At 47.1% G+C, this 26374-nt stretch overlaps 1 protein-coding gene across 1 annotated transcript in view; it reads left to right on the top strand.

Annotated features, from left to right (window-relative positions):
• Positions 1 to 26374, top strand: part of Znf827 (zinc finger protein 827) — a 159604-nt gene that overhangs the window by 35459 nt on the left and 97771 nt on the right. The window contains exons 3-4 of the mRNA XM_032888093.1: positions 8161 to 8333; positions 13869 to 14349. Coding sequence (XP_032743984.1) covers positions 8161 to 8333; positions 13869 to 14349 — 654 coding nt within the window. The remainder of the gene's footprint in view (positions 1 to 8160; positions 8334 to 13868; positions 14350 to 26374) is intronic.

The following is a 26374-nucleotide window of genomic DNA, read 5'->3' as shown; positions in this document are numbered from 1 at the left end:
TTGCTCCAGAACTGCGTTTGTGACACATACCTGTACCTGGGACAGGGGTGGTTTCCAGTGTCTTTCGTGGGTATTCTGCAAAAACTGGAACAGGAAGTAGACCACATTCTCTCTTCATTATATGTAGAACCACTGTGTGTGACCTGGCACCTCTCAGTCATCCGCAGCTGCGTTGGTGAAGTGTGCTTGTGATCAGAGTTGACCTCAGTTTGGTATATATGGCACAGTGCCATCTAAGTTACAAATGCACCAGGTGCCACAATGGTGATCACATTGAGACTTATGTAGAGTCAGCGGTTGGCTCTGTAGGTAGGTAAACCTGACTCCTGGATTGATCCCTGGAACATGACTCCTGAAAGCTGTCCTTCGACCTCCACACATAAAGCATGCATATGTAACACACGTACACACACACACACACACCACACACACACACTCACACACACACTGATAAGTGTAAAAGAAACAATGATAACAACAACAAACTTTGTAAACAAGTTAGGCACAGTGACCTGTCACCCCAGCACTCACAAAGGCTGAAGATTTGAGACCAGGCTGGACCCAGTAAGACCACGTCTACAAACAAAGAAGCAAGCAAACAAGCAAACACATACATACATACACACACACATGCACACACACACACACACACACACACACACACACACACACACACACACAGAGAGAGAGAGAGAGAGAGAGAGAGAGAGAGAGAGAGAGAGAGAGATAGAGAGAGAGAGAGATACATGCATGCATGTACACTTGTGCACACGAATCATTAGTGCAGGTCTTCTCACATTCGCACAATGCTACTCACACAAAGCCAAACCACAGCCCCCAGGTTGCCAATAAATCATAAACCAACAATAGACTAATGGCACATACTTATAACCTTTATACTGGAGAGGCAGAGGGATCAGAAATTCAAGGTTATCCTTGGCTACATAATGACTTTGAGGTTAGCCTGGGCTACATGAAGCTTGGGATGGGGGAGAAAAAGTACACCAAACAAACAAATAACGGGCCTGTTCCTCATTTCCACAAAGAGACTATAAAATCTCACACTGGTCCCCCCCCCCCGCCTCTCTCTCTTTCTTTTTTCTTTTTCTTTTTGGTTTTTTTCTTCAAGACAGGGTTTCTCTGTGTAGCCCTGGCTGTCCTGGAACTTGATCTGTAGGTTAAGCTAGCCTTGACCTCACAGAGATCTGCCTGCCTCTGTCTCCAGGATGCTGGGATTAGAGGTGTGCACCACCAGCATCTAGCACCTACCATCCTGATTTCAAGCATGAGGTTTTTTTTTAAAGCTGTTTCTCAAAATGTTACAAAAAAGGCATCATAACGCTGTCTCTGGAGTTCCAGAGAGCTGTGTGGTAGAGAAGCTGATCTTGTCTCCAGTAATTTAGACAGCAGACATTGCTTTGTCCTTCTTTGGGTCAAGGGAGTCCAGATCGTGAAAAAGAGTGTCTTCAGGTCTGGCTTCATTCTTCTTTTTTGAGCAGGGTTCTGCTGTTGCCAGGTCACGGTGTGTTGAATTCCTTGAGAGTCCGGCACTCAGTAGCCTTTCCGCCCCTCCAAAGAGACGTGACACTCGACTGGGAGACTTCTTTCATGTGACCTGCGCCCTCAGCACATGCTACACTGCTCCTCTGAAGGGGGACACGCTAGAGGAAAGATGATGTCCGTTTGCTATAAAGATAAATGTCACACATTGACTCAATTCTCTTTGAAGCCACTGTTCTCTTACAGCTCAGAATAAAATAAATGGTTTTGATTTTCAAGACAAAGTTTCTTGCAGAAAGCCAATGGGAGCCCCAGGGGGCCAGGCTCTTGGTTAAAGAAATAACGGGCGTTGTTTCAGAGAGAGGGTCTCCAAAACATCACTTTGTACAAAGTAAAACTTACATCGACTTCAGAGCACCCTGGCCCCAAGAAGCTGACAACTGGGGCCATTTGCAGGGTCAACACATAAGGGTTTTCTGGGCTGATGTTTCCTTTCGTCTTTATGGGGTGTTACTAAGGTCACTGCAGATGCTTACAGAGTCTAGAGAAGATGGCCTCTCCTCACCCTCCCATTAGATTAACAGCTGCTAGAGCCTTTATCCAGAACACTTACACACGGGCTCGCCTAGGAAACTGACCTTCCAGCAGGAATCAAATCTGCTGCTGGTCTCGGAGGTTTTCAGAGTGATTTAAATGTGGCATGGCTGGAGGTATGAGGCTTGGTTGGACTCAATGCTCGTGTCTTAAGACACGCATTGATAATGTCACATATGTTAACCATAACAACCTTGTTGGCCAAGGCTATTCTCACCCCCGCCCCTCGTCCACTGAAATGGCATCGAAGAGACCAAGAGATTTAGAGTCTGCTGGGGCTGTAGGTGGGTTGGTAGTGTGCTTGCCTACGTCCCCGGTCCCCCTCTAACTGAGTGCAGATGGTTACAGCATCAGTCCAGAGGCCCCAGGACGGCCAGAAGTTCAATGTCTTATTGAGCTGTATAACAAGTCTGTGGGTGGCTGGAGCTACACGAGACCCCAACTTACAAACCAACCTCAGACAAACGAAGAGATTTCAGAAACCTTTATGTGGAGTTTAAAGACCTTGTATATTGTTAGAAAGGAGGGTCCACCCTACACATACATGCACCAATCAAGTGCATATGGAGTAGTCACACGCATCCAGGGTTCCCTGGCATCTACATACAACATCTATGCACAGGGTAAGAGCTGTGTGCGCATTCACTCAATTGCAAATTATTTTGATTTCCAGCACATTCTAGTGTAGGCTCTAACCAGAAATGTTTGATTTCAAAGCCTACAAAAACTTGAAGTTTTGAAAATAATACCTGGGAAAAGAAAACCATTCATGATTTATTATTGTTATTATTATTTAGCTCTGTGAGAGTCTGCTTTTTTTTGTTCTGTGGATTTAAGTTGACAACAGGGTAGAACGTCAAACTGGAAATTAAGGGGTGCACTCTGATCTCAGCTCTGTCTCTAGATAACTGAACTTCAACATCCCCACCACCCCTGTACCAAGCGTGTTCGGTTTGTTTCATTGTGTGGGACAGAGATATTTAGAATTGTCACTAAGATCTCTTCCTCTTTTCTTTCCTCTTTTTGCAAATTAAACACATGGCTTATTTCTTTCCAAAACCTCCTGTCAGGGCTCCAGTGAGCTCATCCCTGCCTTGTGCAGAGCCTGTGATAGTTCAGGGCGTATCATTGGCTTCCCCAGGGGTGCGGGCTTCATATAAACTGCTCCGAGTCTGCTTCTGAGGCAGCTGGGGTATAAATGCACATGCTCGAGTCTGCTCATCCATCCAGTGGTCCCGGAGCATCTCTGGGTCTGCCGTGTGGGAGACACGCACTGTTGGTCCACGCTGGCCCCGTCGGGGTTTCGCCCTTTTCACATAGCCTCACTGCTTGCTGAGTCGCTGTCTGGAGCTCAGGAGAGACCCAGGTAGGATGCCCCAGCTGCATCCCCCTCCTCCTCGTCTTTCCCCGCTGATCTTCTTTCCGTGTGGAACTCGTCTAGGCTGAGCTGCACAGTGGGCTCCTGGCCCTGCTTTCCTCAAGGCTCCTGACGCCGCTCCAGAGTTAGGCTGGGTTCTGAGCCGCACACTCACGGCTGTTACTCGCATCTGCTCTGAGGGTGGATTTTCTGCCGGGGAGGGCGCATCTACCGTCCATCCTCATTCCGTACAGTAAACCTACCACTCCGAAGTGCTTCCACTGACTTAGGTTGCCGTCTGTCTGTCTCACTGTTGTTGTCTACAGAGGGAGCATGATTTCTCTCACAGCACGTTAACAGTTCTCTGTCCCACTGGGTCTGCTAGCATCAGGTGGAATTTAGCTCACCAGGCAGGCATAAAGTAGGGAAAATGGTGAACACTGCTATCTTGGTGCTTTCCAGAAGGTGTGCTTCCTTCCAGGGAGGCGACCGTGTTTCCCAGCGCTAAAGCTGTACTGAAGTTACCACAAACAGTTCGCTATACGAAAGAACTGCTTTTTCCAGCCATCTCCTGTCATCAACAGCGTCCTGGATGCATGGGATGTGTCCTAAGATGTGAAATCTCCTCCTTGAACAGATTGAAATGCAAATGTCACCAGGAACTGACCACTGGCAGAGTCGGAAAATCAGTCAGTGCATTCCGGTGACTTTCCCATTTGGCTTCTGCCTTCCTTCCCTTCCACAGTAGCTTAACGTTTCCAGAGAGCTGGGGAGGTGGTTTAGTTAAAGACCTTGTTGCACAAGCATAAAGACCTGAGTTTGATCCCCAGAACACACATAGAAGTGTGTACCTTAGTAATCCCGTGCCAGAGAGACTGAGACCGTCAGGTCCCAAAGATTTACTGGTCAGCCACTCTATTGAAGGAGCTAGTTCCAGGTTCAGGGGCCTCCACAAGCCCGCTCACACATGACTGCACACACACAGGCATATGCGCACACACACGCACACACATGCACACATACACACACATAGACACACGCACACACGTACACATACACACATACATACACACATGCACACACATACATAGACACATGCACACACATACATAGACACATACACACATAGACACATACACACACATACATAGACACATGCACACATACACACATAGACACATGCACACACATGCACACATACACACACACACACATACACACATACACACACACACAGACACATACACACATGCACACACATACATAGACACATACACACATGTACACACACATACATAGACACATGCACACACATACATAGACACATGCACACACATACATAGACACATACACACACATACATAGACACATGCACACATACACATACACACATATACACACATACACATACATACACAGACACACATGCACACATACATACACAGACACACATGCACACATATACACACATACACATACATACAGCTCCAAACAGTTTTGAGTGTGCTTATTTTTTCAGTCAGTGTCTTCTCATTATATTTCGCTAGTCTGTCTATTCAAGGACTCCCTAATTTGTACACAATTCATGTGTACTTCGGTACTAATTAAAACTAACGGCAGTATAGTTTCAAGATGAAATAAATGGATTTATATGGAGTGCTAATATGCAGGCTTTATTACATTTATGCATTATTTATTTTTGGAATCAGCTGAGTTTGCCAAGGCTACTTACGGATGATTCCAGAAGGATTCTGGTGTAAGGCAATGCAGTACACTTGAAATAAAGAATCGCTGATTGATATGCTGGCTGGGGAGATGACTGGGAGATGAGGGAAGTTGAGAGGAGTGTGCACTCTGGCCATGCTAGCTTTTCACTTAGTGCCTTCCTCAGGTGTGCCATGAAGTTGCCGGCTGGGCCCAAGGTCTCAGCTTCTCGTCCCTTCTTCCTCTGCTTGTCCTGTGAAAGTCGTTTGTGGTTTTAGTAGTGTAAACACTCCTGCAAGCTAGGGACCTGCCACAGCCTGTTTGTGCGTGTCCTCCATCTTCCACTGATGTTCTTGTGACCCAGCATAGACATCATTATCATCCCCTCTCTCTATTGTGTAACAGTCTTGCCTGGCAATCTGTCGTTCACTATGCAGCTTTGAGGGCCAAGGTATCAGTGTGGAGGAGCCAGTGGTGGACAGGCGGTGCCACATTGGGGATGGGATGGGTCGGCCCAGATAGTCCACACAGAGAGGGAGGCTTCGACCTTTCAGAGTGAGTGCTGAAGGCCTCCAAGGTGTTTTTCTTAGGGTAGAAGGAACACTTAGCTGTCCACACCTGCTGCCAATCAGAACACCAGAAGCATCGAGGGTTTATCTTCAGTTAGAGGACGCCTTTTCTAGTTGCTTCATTAAACCAACTAGTGTTGCTTATACCTGTATTAGTAAAATTGCATTTTTCAAAAGCACCCCCAACCTTATTTCCAAGGCATTCTGGGTCCATCCCTTTTAAGTGGCTCTTGGCATGTAGAAGCAGGGTTGACTCAATGAATAAATAATGAGATTATCTTGAAGTATGCACTTGGGAATGTTTCCTTTAAAAATCACAGAAGTGATGTTTGTATTTAAAAATTCAAATAGTACAGGATGGAAAGGGAGCCTTCCCCTCACCACCACTCCTCAAACGCACCAACTCCTTCCTCTTAACCTCCAGTTCTACTAGGGCAGCTGGTGAGGGTGCCTAGAGTGTGAATTCAGAAAGTTGTCATGCAATAAAAGGACACCAGGATTTCGTTGTTAGCGTCATGTAATTGTGCTTGCTCTGATGTTTCAAACCAGAGCCCAAGCATGTATCTGTTTGCTTGTAAATACTCCCAGACCTTTATATCTACAACAATAAGATTAACACAGTTCCACTGTCCCATCTAACAGAGCCAACGATTGCTATAGGGAATTAAGGGGCACCACCTCTCGTTGAGCTCAGAAATGTCTTTTACCAGAGTGTAGGTTACACAGGTTCCAAATAAGCTTTACACCTTCCGTGTGTGTGTGTGTGTGTGTGTGTGTGTGTGTGTGTGTGTGTTTGGGGGAGTGTGTGGGAGTATACATCAAGGCCAGAGGTCTCTGCCTCATGCCTTCTGATATTCCATCTATTAATTATTGCCATACAACTGTAACCAGCCTAGAACTAGCAGATTATCAGAACCAGAGCTAATCATAATTTTTCTAAAAGCTGAACATACTGTGTGGATGCAGACCAGTCACAGAACACGGGGGTTCCTCAGGACAGACGACTCAATTTCTTTTGTCATAAATTGCAAGGAACAGAGGGGCCCCAGTCTGTAAAGTGCTCACATCTTAAGCACCAAGGACGAAAGTAGGGATCCCCGGCACTTAAAAGCCAGGCACAACAGTGTGTACCTCTAATCTCATTGCTGGGAAGCAGAGGCAGGGGAATCCCTGGCAGTCATTGTCCTAGCCAGAATGGTGAGATTCAAATAAAATAAAAAGTAAAAAACATTTGGGGATGCATCTTACTGGCAGAAGAGGCCTAGGTTCAACCCCAGGGTGCCACACACACACACACACACATACACACACACACACACACTCACACACACACACACACTTGCACACAAACTCTCTCTCACACACACACTCTCACACACACTCACACACACTCACACACACTCTCACATACACACTCAACTCACACACACTCTCACACACTCACACACACTCTTCACACACACCCCTCTCACACACACTCACACACACACATACACATCACACACACACACCACACACTCACACACACACACTCACATACACCCAGTTACACTCTCACACACTCTCTCTCTCTCTCTCTCTCTCTCACACACACACACACACACACACACACACACACAGCCTTCAACGGCACCCACTTTTATCCCCTGTACTCCCCAGTTGTAGAGGTTACCTGATGGGTCAGAAATGCAGCAACACTATCCCAACAAGGCACTTCCTCGTCAGGATGGTGCAGGAGGTGCAGGAGGCAGCAGTCCGAGCTGCGCTTAGGGAAAGCGGTCGGTTTGTTTGCTTCCCTGAAAATTGGAAGCGTTTGTGGTGGCCTGGTGTGTCCCTTCCTACAGTAGGCAGCCAGGCCTCGTGCAGATCAGAGAACGGCAGTACACAATTGTTAGAGGCAAGCAGAGGGACAGACATAAGAGGAGAAAACCCCTGACCTGAGGACCCCTGATGGCTAAATTGGCAGTAGCCTCTGTCTGCAGGAGCCACAGCTAAACAAGTCATCAGTGGGGATGCTGAGCTCTGTCTCCGCTGGAGACCAGTGTGTGAGCTTTCCGCTAGTTGTTTGGTTTTCTGTGTGGAGCAGTGCATTATCTCCTGTCCCATGCAATCGCCTGTATTTCTCCCTCATTTCCAAGTGGGAATTCAGATAGAGACCCTGGCTTCTTGCCTGTGGGTGCATTTGGAGCAACACTCAGCCGCTCTGCAGAAGGCCTTGCAGTCCACGGCAGCTTTGGGGAGTAAGGCTGTCCCAGGATGGTCAGTGGTGGCCGGATGGAACCCAAATGGAAGCAGCTAACTGGATGTGGGTTTCTCCTTAGAGAAACAGCCTTCAGAGTCTCCCCATAGTTATAACCGTAGAATCCCCAAAGGGGTGGTGCCCAAGACACATTTGGTGCTTTTTATAATATCCCTTTTCTTCCTCCCTCTTCCAAGCCCCAGAAGAAGAAAGCGGGAAGCCATTCCAATGTCCAATATGTGGTCTGGTTATAAAAAGGAAGAGCTACTGGAAGCGGCATATGGTGATCCACACAGGCTTAAAAAGTCATCAGTGTCCCCTCTGTCCATTCCGGTGTGCTCGCAAGGACAATCTCAAATCCCACATGAAGGTAAGCCGTTTGCAGAGACACGGCTGCGGTGTCTTCCTGTCATCTACCAGGTGACTTCTGGGCAGACAGGGAGCACTGTGGTGGAACAGGCCCGAGGAAGTTAGCCCTGGCTTGAGAGTAGAATGGGGGAGGGGGGTCTCGGGATCCGGTCCCCAAGACTGAGAGTGTTCAAGCTCTAGCATCTTGGAGTGACACCAAACATCCCAGGGCATCATCTTCTTTGTCTCCTTCTCCTCTTCTCCTTTTTGGTTTCATGAGACAGACTTTCTCTGCATAGCCTTGGCTATTTGGAACTTACTTTGTAGACCAGGCTGGCCTCAAACTCAGAGATCCACCTTCCTTTGCATCCTGAATGCTGGAATTACAGGTATGGACCACCACTACCTGGCTTATATCATTTTTAATGTCCTATTAAGAACAGTATGAGGTCTGGGGAGGGACTCAGCAGTTAACCATTGATAGGTTAGCAAGTTCCAATTTCCAGAAACCTTTGTAGGTAGTGGGTAGGGATAGTCCATGACCTGTAATTCCACCCTCAGCAAGCCAAGACTGGCCATATCAGCATCTCCAGTTTGATTAAAAAGCTCAGTGAGTAAGGTGCATAAGGAGTCAAGGATGCTTCCTGACACTGGTCTATGGCTTCTCCACGTGTGTGCACAATTGCACAATTGCACAACTGGACTGAAATCTTCCCAGCACTTTGCTAGCCAAACAGCCTTGGGAGGCAATAGTTAGGCTTTCGGTTTTCCTTTCCACCTACTGGGAAGGACCTGTCCTTAGTGCTAAGTGGGTATCAGTAGCAAAGTGCATCCCTAGCATCTTATTGAGAAAAACAATATTTATTGATAACTTTCAGCGTGGCTTAGGCATGAAATTATGTGGAAAGGGTCTCTCCCCCAGGTTAAGTCAGTGGCTGTCTGCTTAGGGTGAAATCCTGCATTTGGACCTTTCTGCATTGACGGGCAAATGCTATTCAGGCTGGTGCTGTAGAAAGGACAGTCGTACAAATTTTCTATTCACTGTAGAAAATGGCTTAGAAGGTTTGCTCTCAAGAAAGTAAATCTATGATGTAATTTGTTTTCTATCATTTGCCCTCTTCTCCTGGGGTCAGCAGCCAGCCCTGCATCGTCAGAATTCATTTAAGTAGGCGTTCCAGTTGACTGAATTTTATGAAGCCTACTTGGTTATTACCTTAACCCTCCTCATCCTTGGTCACCTCTCGCCTATGTAAACCGTCATACCCGCACAGCATCGAGACTTCAAAAGGAATGTCTTTTTTAAAACTAGAACTTGTGTTAGTGACTGTGTCCCAGGCTGTGTTTAGAAATCAGGTCTGGCGAGTTTAAAGCTTCAGTGAGCAGAAAACTTGCATCTACCCTGACACCTTGTAAGCTTGGTTTCAGCTCAGGGTCACTTAAAACAACCTATTTATAAACCCATGGAGAAAAGGCTGGGTTTCAATAGCAGGAACTGCTGACCCTGACACTACAGGGAGATGAGCCAGTGCCTTGATGACAGAGGCGACGGCCATGACAGTGTTGCAGATGAGAGCGGCCCGGGCTAGGCGGGTCGTGGGATCCTGAGAGCTTTCAGAACAAATCAATAACTACTACAATAAAGCAGTTGTGTGAAACTGCTGCTTTATTCAGACTCATGGTGTCCTGCCCTGTCGAGCGGTGACTCGAGCTTTTGATAAGGGGAGTACGAGAAGCTTATGCAAGTTTAATTTCATCAAAGGCATACCTTCTTGTCTCTGCTCTCCTCCTCCTGTTAGCCCTAACATTTTTCTTTAATTGAATATAATTTAATTTTGTAAAATTTGGCAAACAGTCTCCCCATGGGAATGCTATGGTGCAGTCTCAGGCAGACCTGTGTTCCGTTACCATTACCGGAGCCTGCAGATGGAGGTGATTTTTCTAAAATGAATTTTATCTGAGAAGTAGGATCACTCTAATCAAAGGTTAAGATCTGATTTAGCTTCGTGAGAATCTCTGACTTTATGATCTTAGCTTGGTGAGAATCCGCGCTTTAGGAGCTGTGAGCATTTAGTACCATGGTTGAAGCCCTAAACCTCTGTTACCACTAGTGGAGAAAACAAACATATGGTCCTCCTCACCCGGTAAGAGCTAATGAGATCGTCACATAGAGCCTTAATACAGTGCCCAGTGTGGAGAAGCAACCATCAGTAAATACAGCTAATACAGTAATTGTCATCCAAAAGCCATCTGAAACTACATTAACATTTACATTCCGGGGTAATGAATGGAATGCTAGAAGAAATTACCCCAAATAAATGTTATGGTTCCTCTCCCTTTGTGATCTGTCCTTAGTGCTGAGAATACAGAAAAACGATACAAATTGGCTATTATAACAGAAGTGACTGTTATTTTCAGGATGTATAATCTCCTGTATTGATTATATTGGTCTGTGCCAGAAAAACACGAGATTTTACTCTATTTGTTCATCAAATTCAGTACTTACTGTGTTCCTACATATGGGCTCAGTACATACCGTGTTCCTACACATGGGCTCAGTACTTACTGTGTTCCTACATATGGGCTCAGTACTTACTGTGTTCCTACACATGGGCTCAGTACTTACCGTGTTCCTACATACGGGCTCAGTACTTACTGTGTGCCTACACATGGGCTCAGTACTTACTGTGTTCCTACACGTGGGCTCAGTACTTACTGTGTTCCTACACGTGGGCTCAGTACTTACTGTGTTCCTACACGTGGGCTCAGTACTTACTGTGTTCCTATACGTGGGCTCAGTACTTACTGTATTCCTACACGTGGGCTCAGTACTTACTGTGTTCCTACACATGGGCTCAGTACTTATTGTGTTCCTACACATGGGCTCAGTACTTACTGTGTTCCTACACATGGTCCTAGGCACTGTACAATTTTTTTTTTTTGCAAGTTTCCATTTCCTCCATAAGGTATTGTGCAAATGCTTTTTATGCCCAACTACATAAAGAACTTGAAAGTGCTTCCAGATTCCTCAGTGCTGTCTTACATTTCATGATCTGTACAACTTGCCCTGGAGAGCAAGCATATAAGAATCGCATGTGAGAGCCATAGCTCGGCCTGAGTGGAAGAGGCAAAGAGAGCTGAGAGGATGGAGAACACACATAAAGTCATAAAAGGAACTGGGCCAGAGGTCACGTGTGAGTCCTGCCTTTCCCAGGTTGCCATTTAGAGAGCTGGGACCACTCATGGGACCCTTAGCTGCCTGGCCTGGCCACCTAAGGAGGTTGAGTCTAGATATTCTCCAGAATTTCTCCAAGTCTTAAAGTACGTCAACCCAAGTGTCCCACATCTATTACCCTAGAAATGGCCTTGATGTCACGTCAGTGACACCCGTGAGAGACTCCAGTGAGTCTATCGAGCTTCGGGCAAGCATTTCTTCTCATTAGAGGTCCAAGAGGGACTTCAAAGCATGTGTTGGCTTAAGAGAATCAAAATTACAATAGAAAAGCCCTCTTTTATCAGGAGAGGAGTGTGACATAGTCACCGGGTGGTAGGCACAATATTTTTCTTGAAGTCCACACTAAGCCACATTCCGAGTGGGAAGATGTAGCTCAAATAAAATTCCAAGTGCCAACGTGAACCTGGTTTTGCCTTTCAGCTTATTTGAAATTTCCTAAAACTAAGCACAAGGCCAGACTGAGGTGGAAAAGGAGCCACAAGAAATATTGCACATGGTACCTCTCTTCGTGAGCGCCTACCCCCATCACCTTTTGATTTTGGAATCAGAGCTCGTCTGTCCCATTTCCTCTCCCAGAGTGACTTCTGAAGCTTCTGTTCCTGGATTAGCTCCTCTCTGGGGTCATTAGACATGAGGACACTTCTGAAATGGAATCTACCCTGTGGCACCAGGCAAAGGGACATGAGGCTTCCTGTCCAGTGACCTTTACCTCCTGGCTCTGGGCATGCCTGTGTTGATACCTGTCAGGAGCCCTTGAGACTGTGTCCTGAGGCCTCCAAGGGGCCTCTTCCTGAGTGACCCAGGCCAAGGAGCTGGTGGGGAAGCTTCTGGCTTCTGTGAGAAAGCTAATGGAAGGGTTAGTGCCCAGTGAGGTTCTAATGTGGCAAACAACAGGAAGGGGACTGTTGCGGGGATGGATGGGGTGTTTCCTCACCTCCGCCCTCTACTGGGGTAGAGGAGAAACCTTCTAACAGGGCAGGCAGGACTCTGTCACAACTGGATTTGAGTTTTTATGGCTATTTCTGTTGAGAAACACAGGCTTCAAAGGGCCCAGAATATCTTTTGTTGTTTTTTGCAGAAAACCACAGTGGGGTGCTGTGGCAGCGGGATCTCGCGATTAACTTTTAATTTCTTTGCTTTTGTTGGTCACTTAACATTATTTAAAGTGTGTTTTGGCTGGTGAAGAATGCTTTTGGATTCCATTCAGAAGGCATAAACAGCTGCAGTAAGACTTATTCTCTTGGAAAGGAGACGCGAGCAAAGAGGCCAGGTGGTAAAGATGGACAAGCGAGCATTTAACTCCTCTTCGACCCAGGTTCAAATCCCACCCTGGTCACCCCTGACCCACGGAGCATGAGTTTTGTTTCGAGTGCCAATGGCTTACGTTCTTGTTTGTTCAGAGCACACAACTCCCCCCAATCATTTGGCGCAGATCTACACCATTGGCAGTCCCACTGAGGGAGGCCAGTCCTGAAATAGCAGGGCGTAGCAGGTCAGTCCTGAAGCACGTTGGCGGGATGAATGGGGAAGTCACAAGTTCATGAGCACCTGCCAGCTCGAAGCCTGGCTCAGGCCAACCCAGCGAGCTCCGCACTTTTTCAAGCACTAAATTTGGTAGCGACAGGAAGAGAGAAAAGTTTCTTGCCATTTTTACAGGTTCTGGGTCCAAGCAGGTTTGGAGCTGGGTGTAAATGGCTGTCCTTGCTCTTCACAATGGACACCTTCTAGACCCTATAGTGACATTTGAACTTGGTTTTCTCCTGCTCAAGGTTTTTCTCTTGTTTTTCTTTCTTCCTATGAAACTGGGCTCAAGATACTTTTTTGGGGTATGGGGTGTTCCATCTCCTCATCTGGGAAGCTGGAACACCCTGGAGACGTGTGTGTGTGTGTGTGTGTGTGTGTGTGTGTGTGTGTGTGTGTGTGTGTGTGTGTGTTGGCAAACTAACAAATTCTCTGGGTGGCTATCACTGGATCTGTACTGAATTCTGTTGTTATGGGATGAAAGGTTATGTCCTTTGATCCCCAACTACTGGTTGCATAAGTTCCTTCCCAAGGTCTATTAAGTGAGATCTGTTGATTAGCTCATTAGAACAATCCTACCCAGGGCAGCACCAAGAGGGTCAGGACAGACTTAGCCTCCACGGACCCACTCTGTGTTTCAGGACTGATGTCATTTATCCAGTGCATCACCAAGAATGGCCTCTCTGGCGTTTTCCTCCCCTGGCCCTGTCTGAACTGAGGGAACTGATGAATGTGTGGCCATGCTGAGAGGTATTTTCCATCAGTGCACAGTGACCAGTCCTACTCTTCTTGCTTCTCTGGCAGGTTCATCAGCATCAGGACCGGGGAGAGACTTTTCAGTGCCAGCTGTGCCCTTTCACATCCTCACGCCACTTCAGCCTGAAACTACACATGCGTTGTCATCAGCACTTCCTGAGGACAGAGGCCAAGGTGAAGGAGGAGATCCCAGACCCAGATGTCAAGGGATCTCCCCACCTCAGTGACAGTGGCTGCCTGGGGCAGCAGAGGGAAGGAGGAGGGACAGAGCTAGTGGGGACCGTGATGACGTCTAACACGCCAGAGAGGACTGGCCAGGGTGGGGCTGGCGTTGCACCTTTGCTGGTGAAGGAGGAGCCCAAGGAAGATAACGGCCTGCCCACCTCCTTTACCCTGAATGCTGCCGACAGGTCCGCCAACCACACAAAGCCGAAAGACCCCTCCGAGTTTGTGCCCAACAGTACGGCAGCATTGTTCAGCCAGGACATCTCGGTTAAGATGGCCTCCGATTTTCTCATGAAGCTGTCAGGTACTTGCTTAGGGTTGTGTTCTCCCTGTTCTCATCTGTACAGTAGGATGGTAGGACGAGATGCTTCCAACGGTCCTCGAGCTCTAATACTCACACTTCGTGGATTTCCTTTTTCCTTCCATCCCGTCTTCCCTTCCCCCGTCTTTCCCTCTTTTTTTACTTTTTTATTTTTACGTTTGTTTTCGTACTCCTTTGGAAATAAGCATTACTTCTGTGTGGGTCTGGAAACAACAGGGGTTGCCCCTTCCTCCTGCCTGAATTTGGGCTCTTATTAGTGGGCACTCGGGATGCAAGTTAGGCTCGCGTCTTTTGCTTCCTAGTTCCTTTGCTTGTTTTGTGCCGGTGTCTCTGAAGTGCGACTCCTTTTCTTGGTACTCAGGTTCTTGCCTGTTTTAATTGCAAAGGTTTGCTGTTGTTTTTGTCTTTTAAAAACGTATACAGAATCTACCATGAGGGATTGTAGACTTTTCTAACTTAACGAATGTTAAATGTTGTCATGAGTTTCTCAGGATTTCTGCCTTGGGGTAACATACGTAAGATATCCTGGGTTAGACGTTTTTTCAGGTGTACATTTTACTGGCATTAGCATTTACATTGTTATGTAACCACCTCTGGAAACATGTCCTGCTCTCAAGCTATATCACGTCACGACAAAGTCCCTGCCAGCTTTCTCCTCGACCCCTACACCCCGCCCCTGCCAACCACTGTTTACCTTCTGTCTCTGTGAACTTGACCGTTGCGAGCATCTCCACTAAAGTGGAATTTAAGAAAAAATTTCAAGCATCCTTTCCCAACTGCCCTAATGCCCTTTGAAGAGAGGCTGATGTATAAGTTATGAAATATGTCTTGCTAATAGACATTGTTTCCCATTTGCTGGCACATTGTGGGTATTCTGCTTTTCAATGACTTGATGAACTCGCTATGTTGCACGGAGGTGGAGCACTGGTAGATGTTTTTCTTACTCTTGGAGCAGTAATACACGTAGGCCTGTGCTGTTTTTGAAAATACGATTTTAAATTTTAAAGGCATTGCAGAGGGTGGAGAAAGGTCGGTTGAGAATGGGTTCTGTCTGTCAGTGAAGGTGGCAGTCCCCAGGATGATTTCCAAATGCCATTTCAGCTCTCTGGAGATTGACAATACCCTTTAAACGGAGAATAATTGGTCACCGCCTTCCTTTAAATGGACCATGCGTAGTATTTCACTAAATGTCACTGCCAGGTGAATGAGAGGCTCGCTTCACTCTGAAGTCCCTTTGCTCTGTGACACTTCAGTCCGGTCCTTTGGAATGTACCTTCTGACCTGATCTTTGCCCCTCAGCAGTAGGAGACATGAGTAGGGGAGACAGAAGAGGGTACGGATGAACCACGAGGCATCCAGGAAATGATGGGAGATGGAGGAGCAGAGGGAGCTCCAGGACAGTTGTAAACACTGGAGACGCTCTACTGCCTGGACTGTTGGGCATTTATTCCATCTGCCCTGGTTCCCGCCCCACACTTTCTCTCTCCTTTTTCATCTCAGCCTCAAGGAAAACAGGATTTTACTCTGAGGTTTATAGAAAACAGGATCTACTCTGAAATTTGTATTTAATTTTTTTCCAGGATACAAGGGAATTGGGTGTTTCCCTTTGGCCTTCCCGGATCCTTTAGAATGTTCCCTGACATGGTGGTGATCACCTCCAATCCTGGGAGGAGGCCAGACAAGGCTACGTGAAACCCTGTTCCCCCAAACCACAGCAAAACAATGAAAAATCCCAAGCTGATACCTGTGTCTGATTCCTTTTCTGGTCTCCTACATGCAGTCTCCAGAGAAGGACAAATGCATAACTTAGCATGGTGGATGCTTTCTTACTTAGTGGGCCAGAGCAGACTGAGTGGGGGTGCATAGCATGTACTAAGGTGTATTCCCTCCCTTTGCCCGCGTCCAGATCCTTTCAGATCTAGAGACTGAGCAGAGAGAGGATGGAGTTGGAAGGGGGTTGCTGCCCGCCAGGCTCGATCTTGGGCTAAAAACACTGGTGTGTGACTCGGGGCTCCCGCTGGTGTCAGCTCTGAGCGCCGGCCGGCAGCTCCTCCCATCCCACAGACATCGGGCTGTAATTATTAGCTCCAGCGTGTCTCAGTGAGCTTGAGAGAAGACCTCAGCAGCACAGAGCCAGAGCTTCGAAAAGCAGAGAGAGGGAGAAGCCGCTTGTAGGCTGGGGTGAAGAAGCACTGTGTGCCAAAGCCTTAAATATTGGGGTCTGTTGTTTGCAGTTGTAGGGGGCTGGGGAGGGGGTGGGGAGAGGCTTCTTACAGTTTGGCTGTGGTAGAGTCTACCAACTGATCAATCGGCATAAGAAAACAGATAGCAAAGGCGCACTGTTTATGCAAAAGGCCCGTGCAGCTATTTTGTGGAGGCTTACCAGAGGTCCTGAAACCTGACTTGGATGCACTGTTACCTAGCAACCTGTTATAAAGTCACCAGGGAGTGAGATGCATCGGTAATTTTTTTGTGTGTGCATATTTGGATGTAAATGTAAACTTGGTGACTGTGGCTATGCTGCCCACGGGAGGAGAAGTTATGTTACAAGGAAAGGAATATGTTTTTCTGCAGAGATCCCCACCCCCAACTAACTGTGTGGTTGGCTGGGCCCTGCTGCTCCCTGCCTGCCTGCTGTGTGCTCTACCTGGCTCTCTAGGTGACTCTCTTCCAGGGACACAGTCCCAGGGAGCTGTGACTGAGTTTTCTCCCCTTCCTGACCTCAAATGGTATGACCTAGTGGTTAGCCCCAAGCCCTGTCCCTTAATACCATAATGGTGCCATTGTTCTTGAACTGCCCCCCCCCCCTTAGGGCTCTGTCCTTGCACCTGCTGGTACCATAGGGTGCAGCTGTTTGAGGGCAGCTAGTCTGGGAGTCTCTGTGCCTGATCAGAGTCTGCAAAGGACCAAGCACAGTGACAAATTCAAGCGTGGAGCCATCTACTTGTCTGCAGAGGAGAGAGAGAAAACACTTGGTGCTTTTTGCTCTTTCGATTAAAACCAAGCAGAAGCTGACTGAATGGAGCCTGCAGAGATTCACAGTCATGGGGTGGGATGCAGTTTTAAACACACTCTAACTCAACCTGTGGGTTAGCTCCTTTCAAGGTCAAATGACACTTCTACAGGGGTCACCTGAGACCGTCAGAAAACAAATATTTACATTATGATCCATGACAGTAGCAAAATTGCAATCACGAAGTAGCAATGAAAATAGTTTATGGTTGGGGGTTACCATGAGGAAATACATCAAAGGGTCACAGCATTAGGAAGGTTGAAAGCCACTGCCACCCTCCCCCAGTTTAGAGGTTTCCTGGTTACATGCCTGTGAAATAAAATCCCCACTTAACACTGCTCAGTCCTTTGAGGACCTAAGACCCTCCCTAGAGAGGGCTAACTACCTGCCTTCCGTAGACTCTGCTCCGGGTTTGGAGGCAGGAGCCAGGCTTTCCAGGGCTGGAGCTCTGCTGTTTACACAGGTCTTTCCTGGAAGCCAGAAGACATATGCAAATTGTTGTATGACAGGGTGACCTATCCCAGGTCACATGACTGGGAGTTTTCCAAAGAGGAGTGCTGACCCAGCTTAGGAAGCTGCCATTGCTCCAGCTGACCCCGGGCCTTTCTCTCATGGCCAGTAGCAGTTTTTAGCCTCCATATGAAGTTAGACTCTACCTAGGGAGATGTTTATAAAATGTCTGGGCCCAAAGAATGAGGGTTTAATTAATTGGTCTAGGAGAGGCCCCAGACTTTGGTACTTTTCTGACATCCCTCTGGTGATTCTAACAGGCATCCAGGGCAGAGGTCAGCTGATATGAAATGGGAGGTGGGCACCTGGGGGCTGCAGATGTAGCACAGTTGGTTGCCTCCGTACCGAGTCCTGGGTGCAGTCTGCAGCACTACAGAGACAGGAAGGGGGATGCTCGCCTGTGATTCCAGCACGAGGGCGGGAGGGAGAGGCAGGAGGCTTGGAAGTTTACACCTCGGTTACTTACAGAATTAGAGACCAACCTGGACTACACAAGACTCCGTTTCAAAAATGCCAAACGATCCTCAAAACAAACAAACCAAATACCCTAAACTGGTCCTCGGGACAGCGTTTTTCCACACAGCTTTGGAGTCTCCGGGTCCAGTTCTCCTTACAGTCGATCCAAGCCCATGAAAAGAGCATGGTGCTGTGTCTGAGACACCTCATTGCAGGCCAAGGTTGACATGAAGGGGAGGCCGGGCTGAGGCGTATACATTGAGTGCTCTGATTTTCCCGCAGATGACTCATGACATCAGAGATGTCCTGTTTGAAAGTCCCCAGGTTAGACTGGAAGCCTCCAGATGCTGGGAGCCAGGGGCCTGGGGAAATGGCTCTTTCAGTGAAGTGTTTAATGGAGCAAGCATGAAGGCATGGGTTTCACCCCCAGCATCCATGTAAAAAGCTGGTATGGTGGCACAAACTTGAAATCCCACGGATAAGGAGAGCGAGGGCTGGAACCCTGAAGTTCACTGGCTAGGCTGTCTCAACTGTCAAGTCCTAGGTACAATGAGAGGCGCTGTCTTAAATAACGAGGTGGACGGACAGCTTCTAAAAATGAGGCTCACGGTTGACCTCTGGACTCTATGTGTACATGTGCACACCCCCAACACATATCCACAGGAACACACACTCGCACAAAGAAGAGCCTCGTTAAAGGAGCGCATTACAAGTTGTCTGTAATGGTGCTCTGTCAGCTTTCTCTCCAAGATGCCATTTTTCAAGATAGAAATTTAATTCTAACTCCCCAAATTATAACCAAGCAGCTACTTGACAGAAACTTGGCACCTCACTCGTTGGCAAGGGATAGCTTTTTTGTCCCCAGCTTTCCAAAATAAAAGATATAAGTCATTTCGACTATTTTTAATCTGGAAACTGACAAAAAAGTTTTGTGCTGTCTCCCACATCCTATTAGCTCCATAGAATCAACACCAAAATAATTTTAAGTAGGGAAGGTAGGCTTCCGAAGTTCCCTCTCACTTTCAGCTGCACAGAGACAGCTTTGGAAAAGACAGTCACTTGCTTAGTTGTTTCTGGCTTATGGGTGTCTCAGCCATAGTTTTCACGCCGGCACGAAAGACGTCCACAAAAGTTTCTGTGTCATAGCTTGTTTCCCAGAGGCCTTTGTCCCCAAACCTCCCTCTATTGCTCACTATTTTGATGCTTTGGAGGTGACAATCAGGCTTATGTGTAAAATGTTAAGACCCCCGCTGGAGAAGGGTAGCTGGTGATGACCAGCGATTTAAGTCATCCCCTTTGCCTGGTGGCTCTGATGGCCTTCTCAGCCGCATCTTAACAAGCGGGCCTTCTTCCATATAAATGCCAGCCTTGTGCCATTCCCACCCTGAGATTCCGTGCCGGTAGCCAGGGACTCACACATCGCCATGGGGGCCTGGCTGCCTGACTGGACTACTTGATAGTCTGCCTTTGAGATTTGGTTTAGCTGTTCTGTTCAGTCCTGCCTTGGCACTCTCAGGCCATGTGACTAAATTCCTCGTGTGAGCAGCTGCAGGAGGGCTGTGTTTGAGTAGACAGTCTGAATGTTGTTTTGAAACTCTGGATTTTATTGAGCTTGGTGATTCCTGAGAGAGAGAGAGAGAGAGAGAGAGAGAGAGAGGAGAGGAGAGAGAGAGAGAGGAAGAAGAAGGAGGAGGAGGAGGAGGAGGAGGAGGAGGAGGAGAGGAGAGAGGAGAGACAGACAGAGAGACAGACAGAGAGACAGAGAAACAGAGAGAGACAGAGAGAGACAGAGAGAAGCTGTGTCTTGTTTTTAATGACTTGCTACTGAGGGGGATCAGGCAGGATTATAACAAGTAGAGCCTAGAGTTGTGCATGCTGGTGTGGAGGGTGACTCCGAGGAATCTGCCTACTGCTGCTCTATCTGCATCCATGGTGCTGACTCTGCTGTGTTTAGCTCTTGGAGCCTCATAAGAACCCTTTACGTGAGAGCGCTGTCATCACACTCACACAGCTAATGAGTAGAGACTGAAATTCAAATCCAGGCATGTCCTTCTAGCATTACCCACCCAGAGGAATCTATATCACAAATTACAAGGTAAAGAAAAAAATCATGCAGGAAGTTGGCTCTGTTTCTGCCCATTTCACGTGTCTAGGATTAGCCAGCTTCTCCAGCACGGAGCCTCCTTCTGACTATTGTACGGCAGGGATCTTTGAAAGTTTGATTAATTTTTTGTGTGCTACTGGGCATGGAACCAAGGGCTTTATGCATGCTAGGCAACCTCCCTAGCACCAAGCCACACTCCCAGCCATAGAAGTTGTGTTACTGTCTCAGGCTCCACAGATAGAGTGATAGCAGCAAAGCCAACTTACATTTCTCTAGGCCTTCCCCTGTCAGTGTGCAAACACGTTACATCATAACAGAGGATCACGGTCATGACTGCAGCTCGGATATTTTCTTTTTCCTTCTGTGGTGCACATGGGCATCTGGTTCTGTGCTGGTCAAAACCAAAAAACCCCTCATTACATTTTATTTATTTATTGTGAGTGTGTGTGTGTGTGTGTGTGTGTGTGTGTACGTGCGCGTGTGCGTGGATGTGCATGTGTGCCTGTGTGTCAGAGGACAGTGTACAGGATTTATGTGTGTCCTCCCCTTCTGGCATGAGGGTTCCCAGGATTGGATCCAGGATGTCGGGCTTGTTGGCAGGTGCCTATGCCTATGGGCCACGTGGCCAGCCCTAGAATAATGTTTTAGCTTGGTAGACCTCTGGGAAAACTTATCAGAGACCACTGTGTCCATGAAGCCGGAACCCAGCCGCCACTCCTGTCCTGGTGGAAGCCGCTTCTTCTGTCCCTGTTGTCCCTGTCACTAACTCCACTGCTGCTGTAAGAGCATCGTTAATCAGAAGTGTTTTCTGGGAACTGGGCCCTATGCCAACCTCTTCGTTCCACTTCTCGTTTAACCCTCGGCGGCAGCAGAGGGGCAGTGCCACTGAACCTATTCTATAGATGAGAAAGCTGAGACTGGAAGGGCTTGGCTGTAAGAAACACGAGCAAAGAGTCAGCCCTGCCTCACTACAAAGGCTTGGCTTGTGACCACTTAATTAGCTATTACCTAATTTTTATTTCTCAGTTAAGTGAACTGTCTTTTGACCTCTGTCTGCCCCGCTGTTTATTTTCCTTGGCTTCAAATCATGGCATCATTTCTAATGCGTGTGCTTTTAGTCACTAATCTGGTTACTTCTTTTCTTCCCTCGCGTCTTCAGAAATGTATCTATACTGTCCCTTCTTTCTGGATAGCCTTCATGTCATTCGTAGACATCTCACCCCTCTATTTCCCATCAGCCCCAGCTCTCCCAAGCAAAGCTGATGATTCCAGCACTTTCTACACTGGTTAGGCTCTGCTTAGCTGGCTTTTGTCATTGTCATTGTTGTTTCTGTTGAGGTGCCATCGCATATATCCAAGGATGATGCTGAACTCATGTTTCCTTGCCTCAACTCCTGACTGCTGGCCTTACAGGCATGCACCACCAAGCCCAGTTCTGTGGCAGTAGGGATTTGTGCTAGGCTAGCTCTCTCTGAACAACTGTCGAGTTCCAGTTCTATTGAGTAACCAGCTCTCCACTGCTCTCGGGAAACATGAGGACTCCTAAACACACTCTTGTCCTGTCCAGCCTTTGCCTTCTCTCCTATTGTTCTGGAGTCTGGTCACTTGAACCATGAAGTTCCCAAGATCCCTTTTCCTCTTCCTCTTGGAAGGAACTGGGCTTTCAGAGCAGGCATCATTGACCATTTCTTAGCCTGCCACAAACCCCAGTTCTTTAGATTCTCCTGGTGGTTTGTAGTGACCGAGATCCGTTTATGAACTGATCTTGAAACTGTGTCTCCGTTTTAATTTAAGATGGCAGGTTCAGGAGTTAAGAGGTGATGGCCCTGGGGTAGGTCCTCAGTCCAAAAGGCCATGTGAAGGATGTGGTTCAACCTGTAGGGGGTGTGGTCCAACCTGTAGGAAGTATAGTTCAACCTGTAGGGGGGTGTGGTCCAACCTGTAGGGAGTGTGGTCTAACCTGTAGGGGGTGTGGTCCAACCTGTAGGAAGTATGGTTCAACCTGTAGGGGGGTGTGGTCTAACCTGTAGGGGGTGTGGTCCAACCTGTAGGGGGTGTGGTCTAACCTGTAGGGGGTGTGGTCCAACCTGTGGGGGGGTGGTCTAACCTGTAGAGTGTGATCCAACCTGTAGGGGCGTGGTCCAACCTGTGGGGGTGTGGTCTAACCTGTAGGGGGTGTGGTCCAACCTGTAGGGGGTGTGGTTCAACCTGTAGGGGGTGTGGTCCAACCTGTAGGGGGTGTGGTCCAACCTGTAGGGAGTATGGTTCAATCTGTAGGGGGGTGTGGTCTAACCTATAGGGGGTGTGGTCCAACCTGTGGGCTACTTTCTTGTAGTGTCTGTGTGGATGACTCTAAGGCTGTTAAGGCATTTCATTCTTTGAATGTGTTAATAGCACAAATTTTAAATACAGCTTTCTTTCCCATTTACACAAGGCTTGAGTGATTTTCCAGGACCCAGTCCTTCCTGCTGTTGACAAGAAAGACATCCTGTCTGTTAAAACGATTACTGCAGATGGCTACTCTTGCTCATTATATGTGGGATTTGTTTTGTTTTGCTTTATTGAGGGTCCCACATAGCCCAAATTAGTCTCCCGTTCTCTGAATAGCTGAAGATGACCTTGAATTCAGATTCCCTTGTCTATGTTCCCCCTGAGTGCTAGATGACAGGTGTGTATCACCAAACCCAGCCTCACATGCTGGCTTCACGCGTGGGTTAGAGAGAGAAGCTTATTATTCGTGCTTGGGACTCCATTTGCTATTGTTACCGTTGACCATTCTCTGTACCCCATTGGCTCCGTGTCCGTAACTGTAACTGTCACTGGGGAACATTGAGACTTACTTGGTCTGGGTATCCTGATCCGGAATCCTAGCCCAGGATTAACCCCTGCAGAGATTGATGAGAAATACAAGACTTTAAAATTTTCACTAAACTGCTTATAAAATGATTTAGGAATACAGAACAAGGTTTGAAAACTTTTAAGTAATATTTTAAGAATTCCACATGCATAAGTATGTTTAATATTTAAAAGTGGCATTCAGCTGTTTGTTATTGAATCAAACCGACGCCTTGTGCTTTCAGAAGTCTATTTTTCTCACCTAAAGCATATTCAATAGTTAAAAAGTTCCAGGTCCAAAGTCTGTTCACAGGTGCAGATGTGCCCCTCCAAGGCATGCTTGCTGGAAGCTGGGGTACAGTCCAGAGAACTAAGCTTTAATTCCAAGTCCTTCATTGACAATTGTGACTTTTAAAAACCTATCATTTTCTGAGCCATGTTTTCTTATTGTAAAAGAAGGGAGTGGAAACACTGTGGCTTTCTCTTTGTTGTATTTTAAATGTTCAATTACTTAAAAAAAAAAAAACAAACAAAAACTACTAAACCCTGCCCCTATGTAAAACACCTGGAAGTGGTTCTTATCAAAATAGAACTATTTTGCCAGTTTACATTTGCTACATTTATTTAAAGGCCTGAGCAGTTAGATTAAGAGTTACTATGGTGGAGTATAGTCTTTATAGCAATGTCATTGTCTGTTACCTTTCGAGGTATGTGTTGTTAGGTAGGTAGGAAGGCTGAGAGTTGCAAGCATTTGGATGGTTGAGGCAGGAGGATCTCACTTCATGGCCAGCCTCCGCTGTATATAGAGGCCCCAATCCCCCAAACAAAACAAAACCATTAAAAAGAACTACAGCTCTGTGCAGACACATTGTTTAACGACTTGTCCTGTAACCACCCATCCCTTTAATTACTCGGATGCTTGCAAGAAAAGCTGCAATAACAAAGTTTCTCCTTCTGGACTTGCAAGCCTTCAGCATCTGCTCTCATCCCTTATTTTAAGTGACAGACAAGGATCATCCGTCTCTGATAACCACACCAGAGCTGCCCATGGTTCTATATTAGCCACCAAGTATTCGGGAAGTCCTTACTGTCTTTGGATCTTAGGTTCTTCATCTGAGTCCTGGGGATGATATTAAGTCCCAAAGTGTCACTGGCATTATCAGAAATGCTAATCTAGAGGAACACTCAGTATTCCCCAGGCTGTGTCCTGTGATTCATACCAGACAGATCCGGCCACATTTATGTATCTTTGCATATCTCTGTCTTGTTTTGTCTGCTAGCCATATTCAGAGGCCACACCCAAGCACGAGTTCTAGAACCTACCCTGGCATTAATTTAAGGCAGGTATGTTCAGGGCACAGCTGGGAATGTCTAGAGAAATATTTTTGTTTTAACAACTGGTAGGAGCTGCAGGCACCTTGTCAGCAGAGACTAGGGATGCAGTGTGCTTGGCGGCCCCTTCTCCAGCAATGACCCAGTCCAGACACCCAAACTGCTCACATTGGGAAGCTGACTTAGAGCATCACACAGACTATGGTCGTACTGGGATTGTACAGTTTTACAACGACTTGTGCTCACAGGCCTAGGGTTTTACAAAGATCAGCAAGCCGCTTCCTTATGATCAGGTATTTCTAGAAATCTAACAGTCATGTAGTAGCAGAAGACACTGCATTACCAAAACTAAACTGATCCATCAACACAAGCCCTCAGCTTAGTGGTCTCTGGTGTCCTGACATTTCATGTGTAATCCTGGCAAGATACATATTTTAAAAATCACAAGTTACATGAATTCAAAAGGAACCTCAGAAATTATGTTTGAGACAGACATTGAATGGAACCCATGAAGTGTATCCTAGGGTTCCTTGGAACATTGTTTGAAAATCATGTGTATGAGGTTCTCCTTTAGCTCTGGCTTAGGATGAGCTAGTGAATGTAATTTCAGTGGCCAGGCATCTTCACAGAGCAGCTAGCATTCATCAGACTACTAGGCTGGAAAGCCAGGATCCGTCTTCATCCTACGTACACGTGTGTCTTTCTTTTCCTCAGCAGTAGGGACTAACAGCACGGGGCCAGCGCAGCTGTGTTCCAGTGTCTTTTTCCTCTTCCATCCACACAAACGGTCCTGGGATCCCATGCTTTCAAGAAGTGCCACTCTGTCCCTTTGTCATTAATAATCCTGGGCGCAGTCCAATGCATTACTGATTCTCCAAGGCCCACACTCCTCTGCTTAGGTCAGTGTTCTTCTTAAAGGAAGCTGAGTGCCTGTGAGGAAGGACAGGGCTCTGCATCTTCAGTGTTTGCCGTGGAGCCAGTGCCTCTGTACTTGATCTGTGGGTGGCAGGCCATGTACTAACCTAGCGTTTCCTCACTCGCAAATATTCATGTTCTCCCTGTGTGCTTGAAGATAGCTTAACTCTCCTTGTAATTATTTAAATGCTTGTTGTGCTCATTATTAAACCAAGAATGATCTGTGTGTGTGGTGCACTGTGGCGTGTGTGTGTGTGTGTGTGTGTGTGTGTGTGTGTGTGTGTGTGTGTGTAGGTCAGAGAACACCTGAACACCTTGTGAGAGCTCCTCTCCCCCATCATCATGTGGGTCCCCATGATTGAGCTCAGGCCATCAGGCCTGGTGGCAAACATCTTTGCTCACTGAGCCACCTCACCTGCCGAAGAATGGTCTTGAAATAAGTTATATGAAGCTTTTCTTTGGGAACCAAATCTTAGAAGGGATTTCTGTGTGGACCGAGGATGCTTTGTTGTACAGATCCGTTTGCACCTCATCAATGCCCACCGTTGAGGATTTAGGTTTTGGAATTATTTTGCCCAAGCTCATTTTATTCCTGCGTTCATCTTTATCTTGAGTTGGTTGTAGACACACACTTGTAGGAACTGCCGACTCCTTTAAACAACTGCCCACTCCATCAAGTACACAGACTTACAGCCGGCTGTGATCTTAGAACACGAATGGCTCAGTTCCTAAAGTATTCAGAACAAACAATGGGCAACCTCTTGATGAGTTAGAATCAATTAGCAAGGTGAGCGAGCCGTGGTAGGTGAGAGGAGTCGAGCATCTTCCAACCTCAAGAAGAG

This window comes from Rattus rattus, chromosome 17, assembly GCF_011064425.1.
Source record: "Rattus rattus isolate New Zealand chromosome 17, Rrattus_CSIRO_v1, whole genome shotgun sequence".
Lineage (NCBI taxonomy): Eukaryota > Metazoa > Chordata > Mammalia > Rodentia > Muridae > Rattus > Rattus rattus.
Note: the sequence above shows the minus strand (reverse complement) of the source record. Positions and strands in the feature narration are given on the sequence as shown.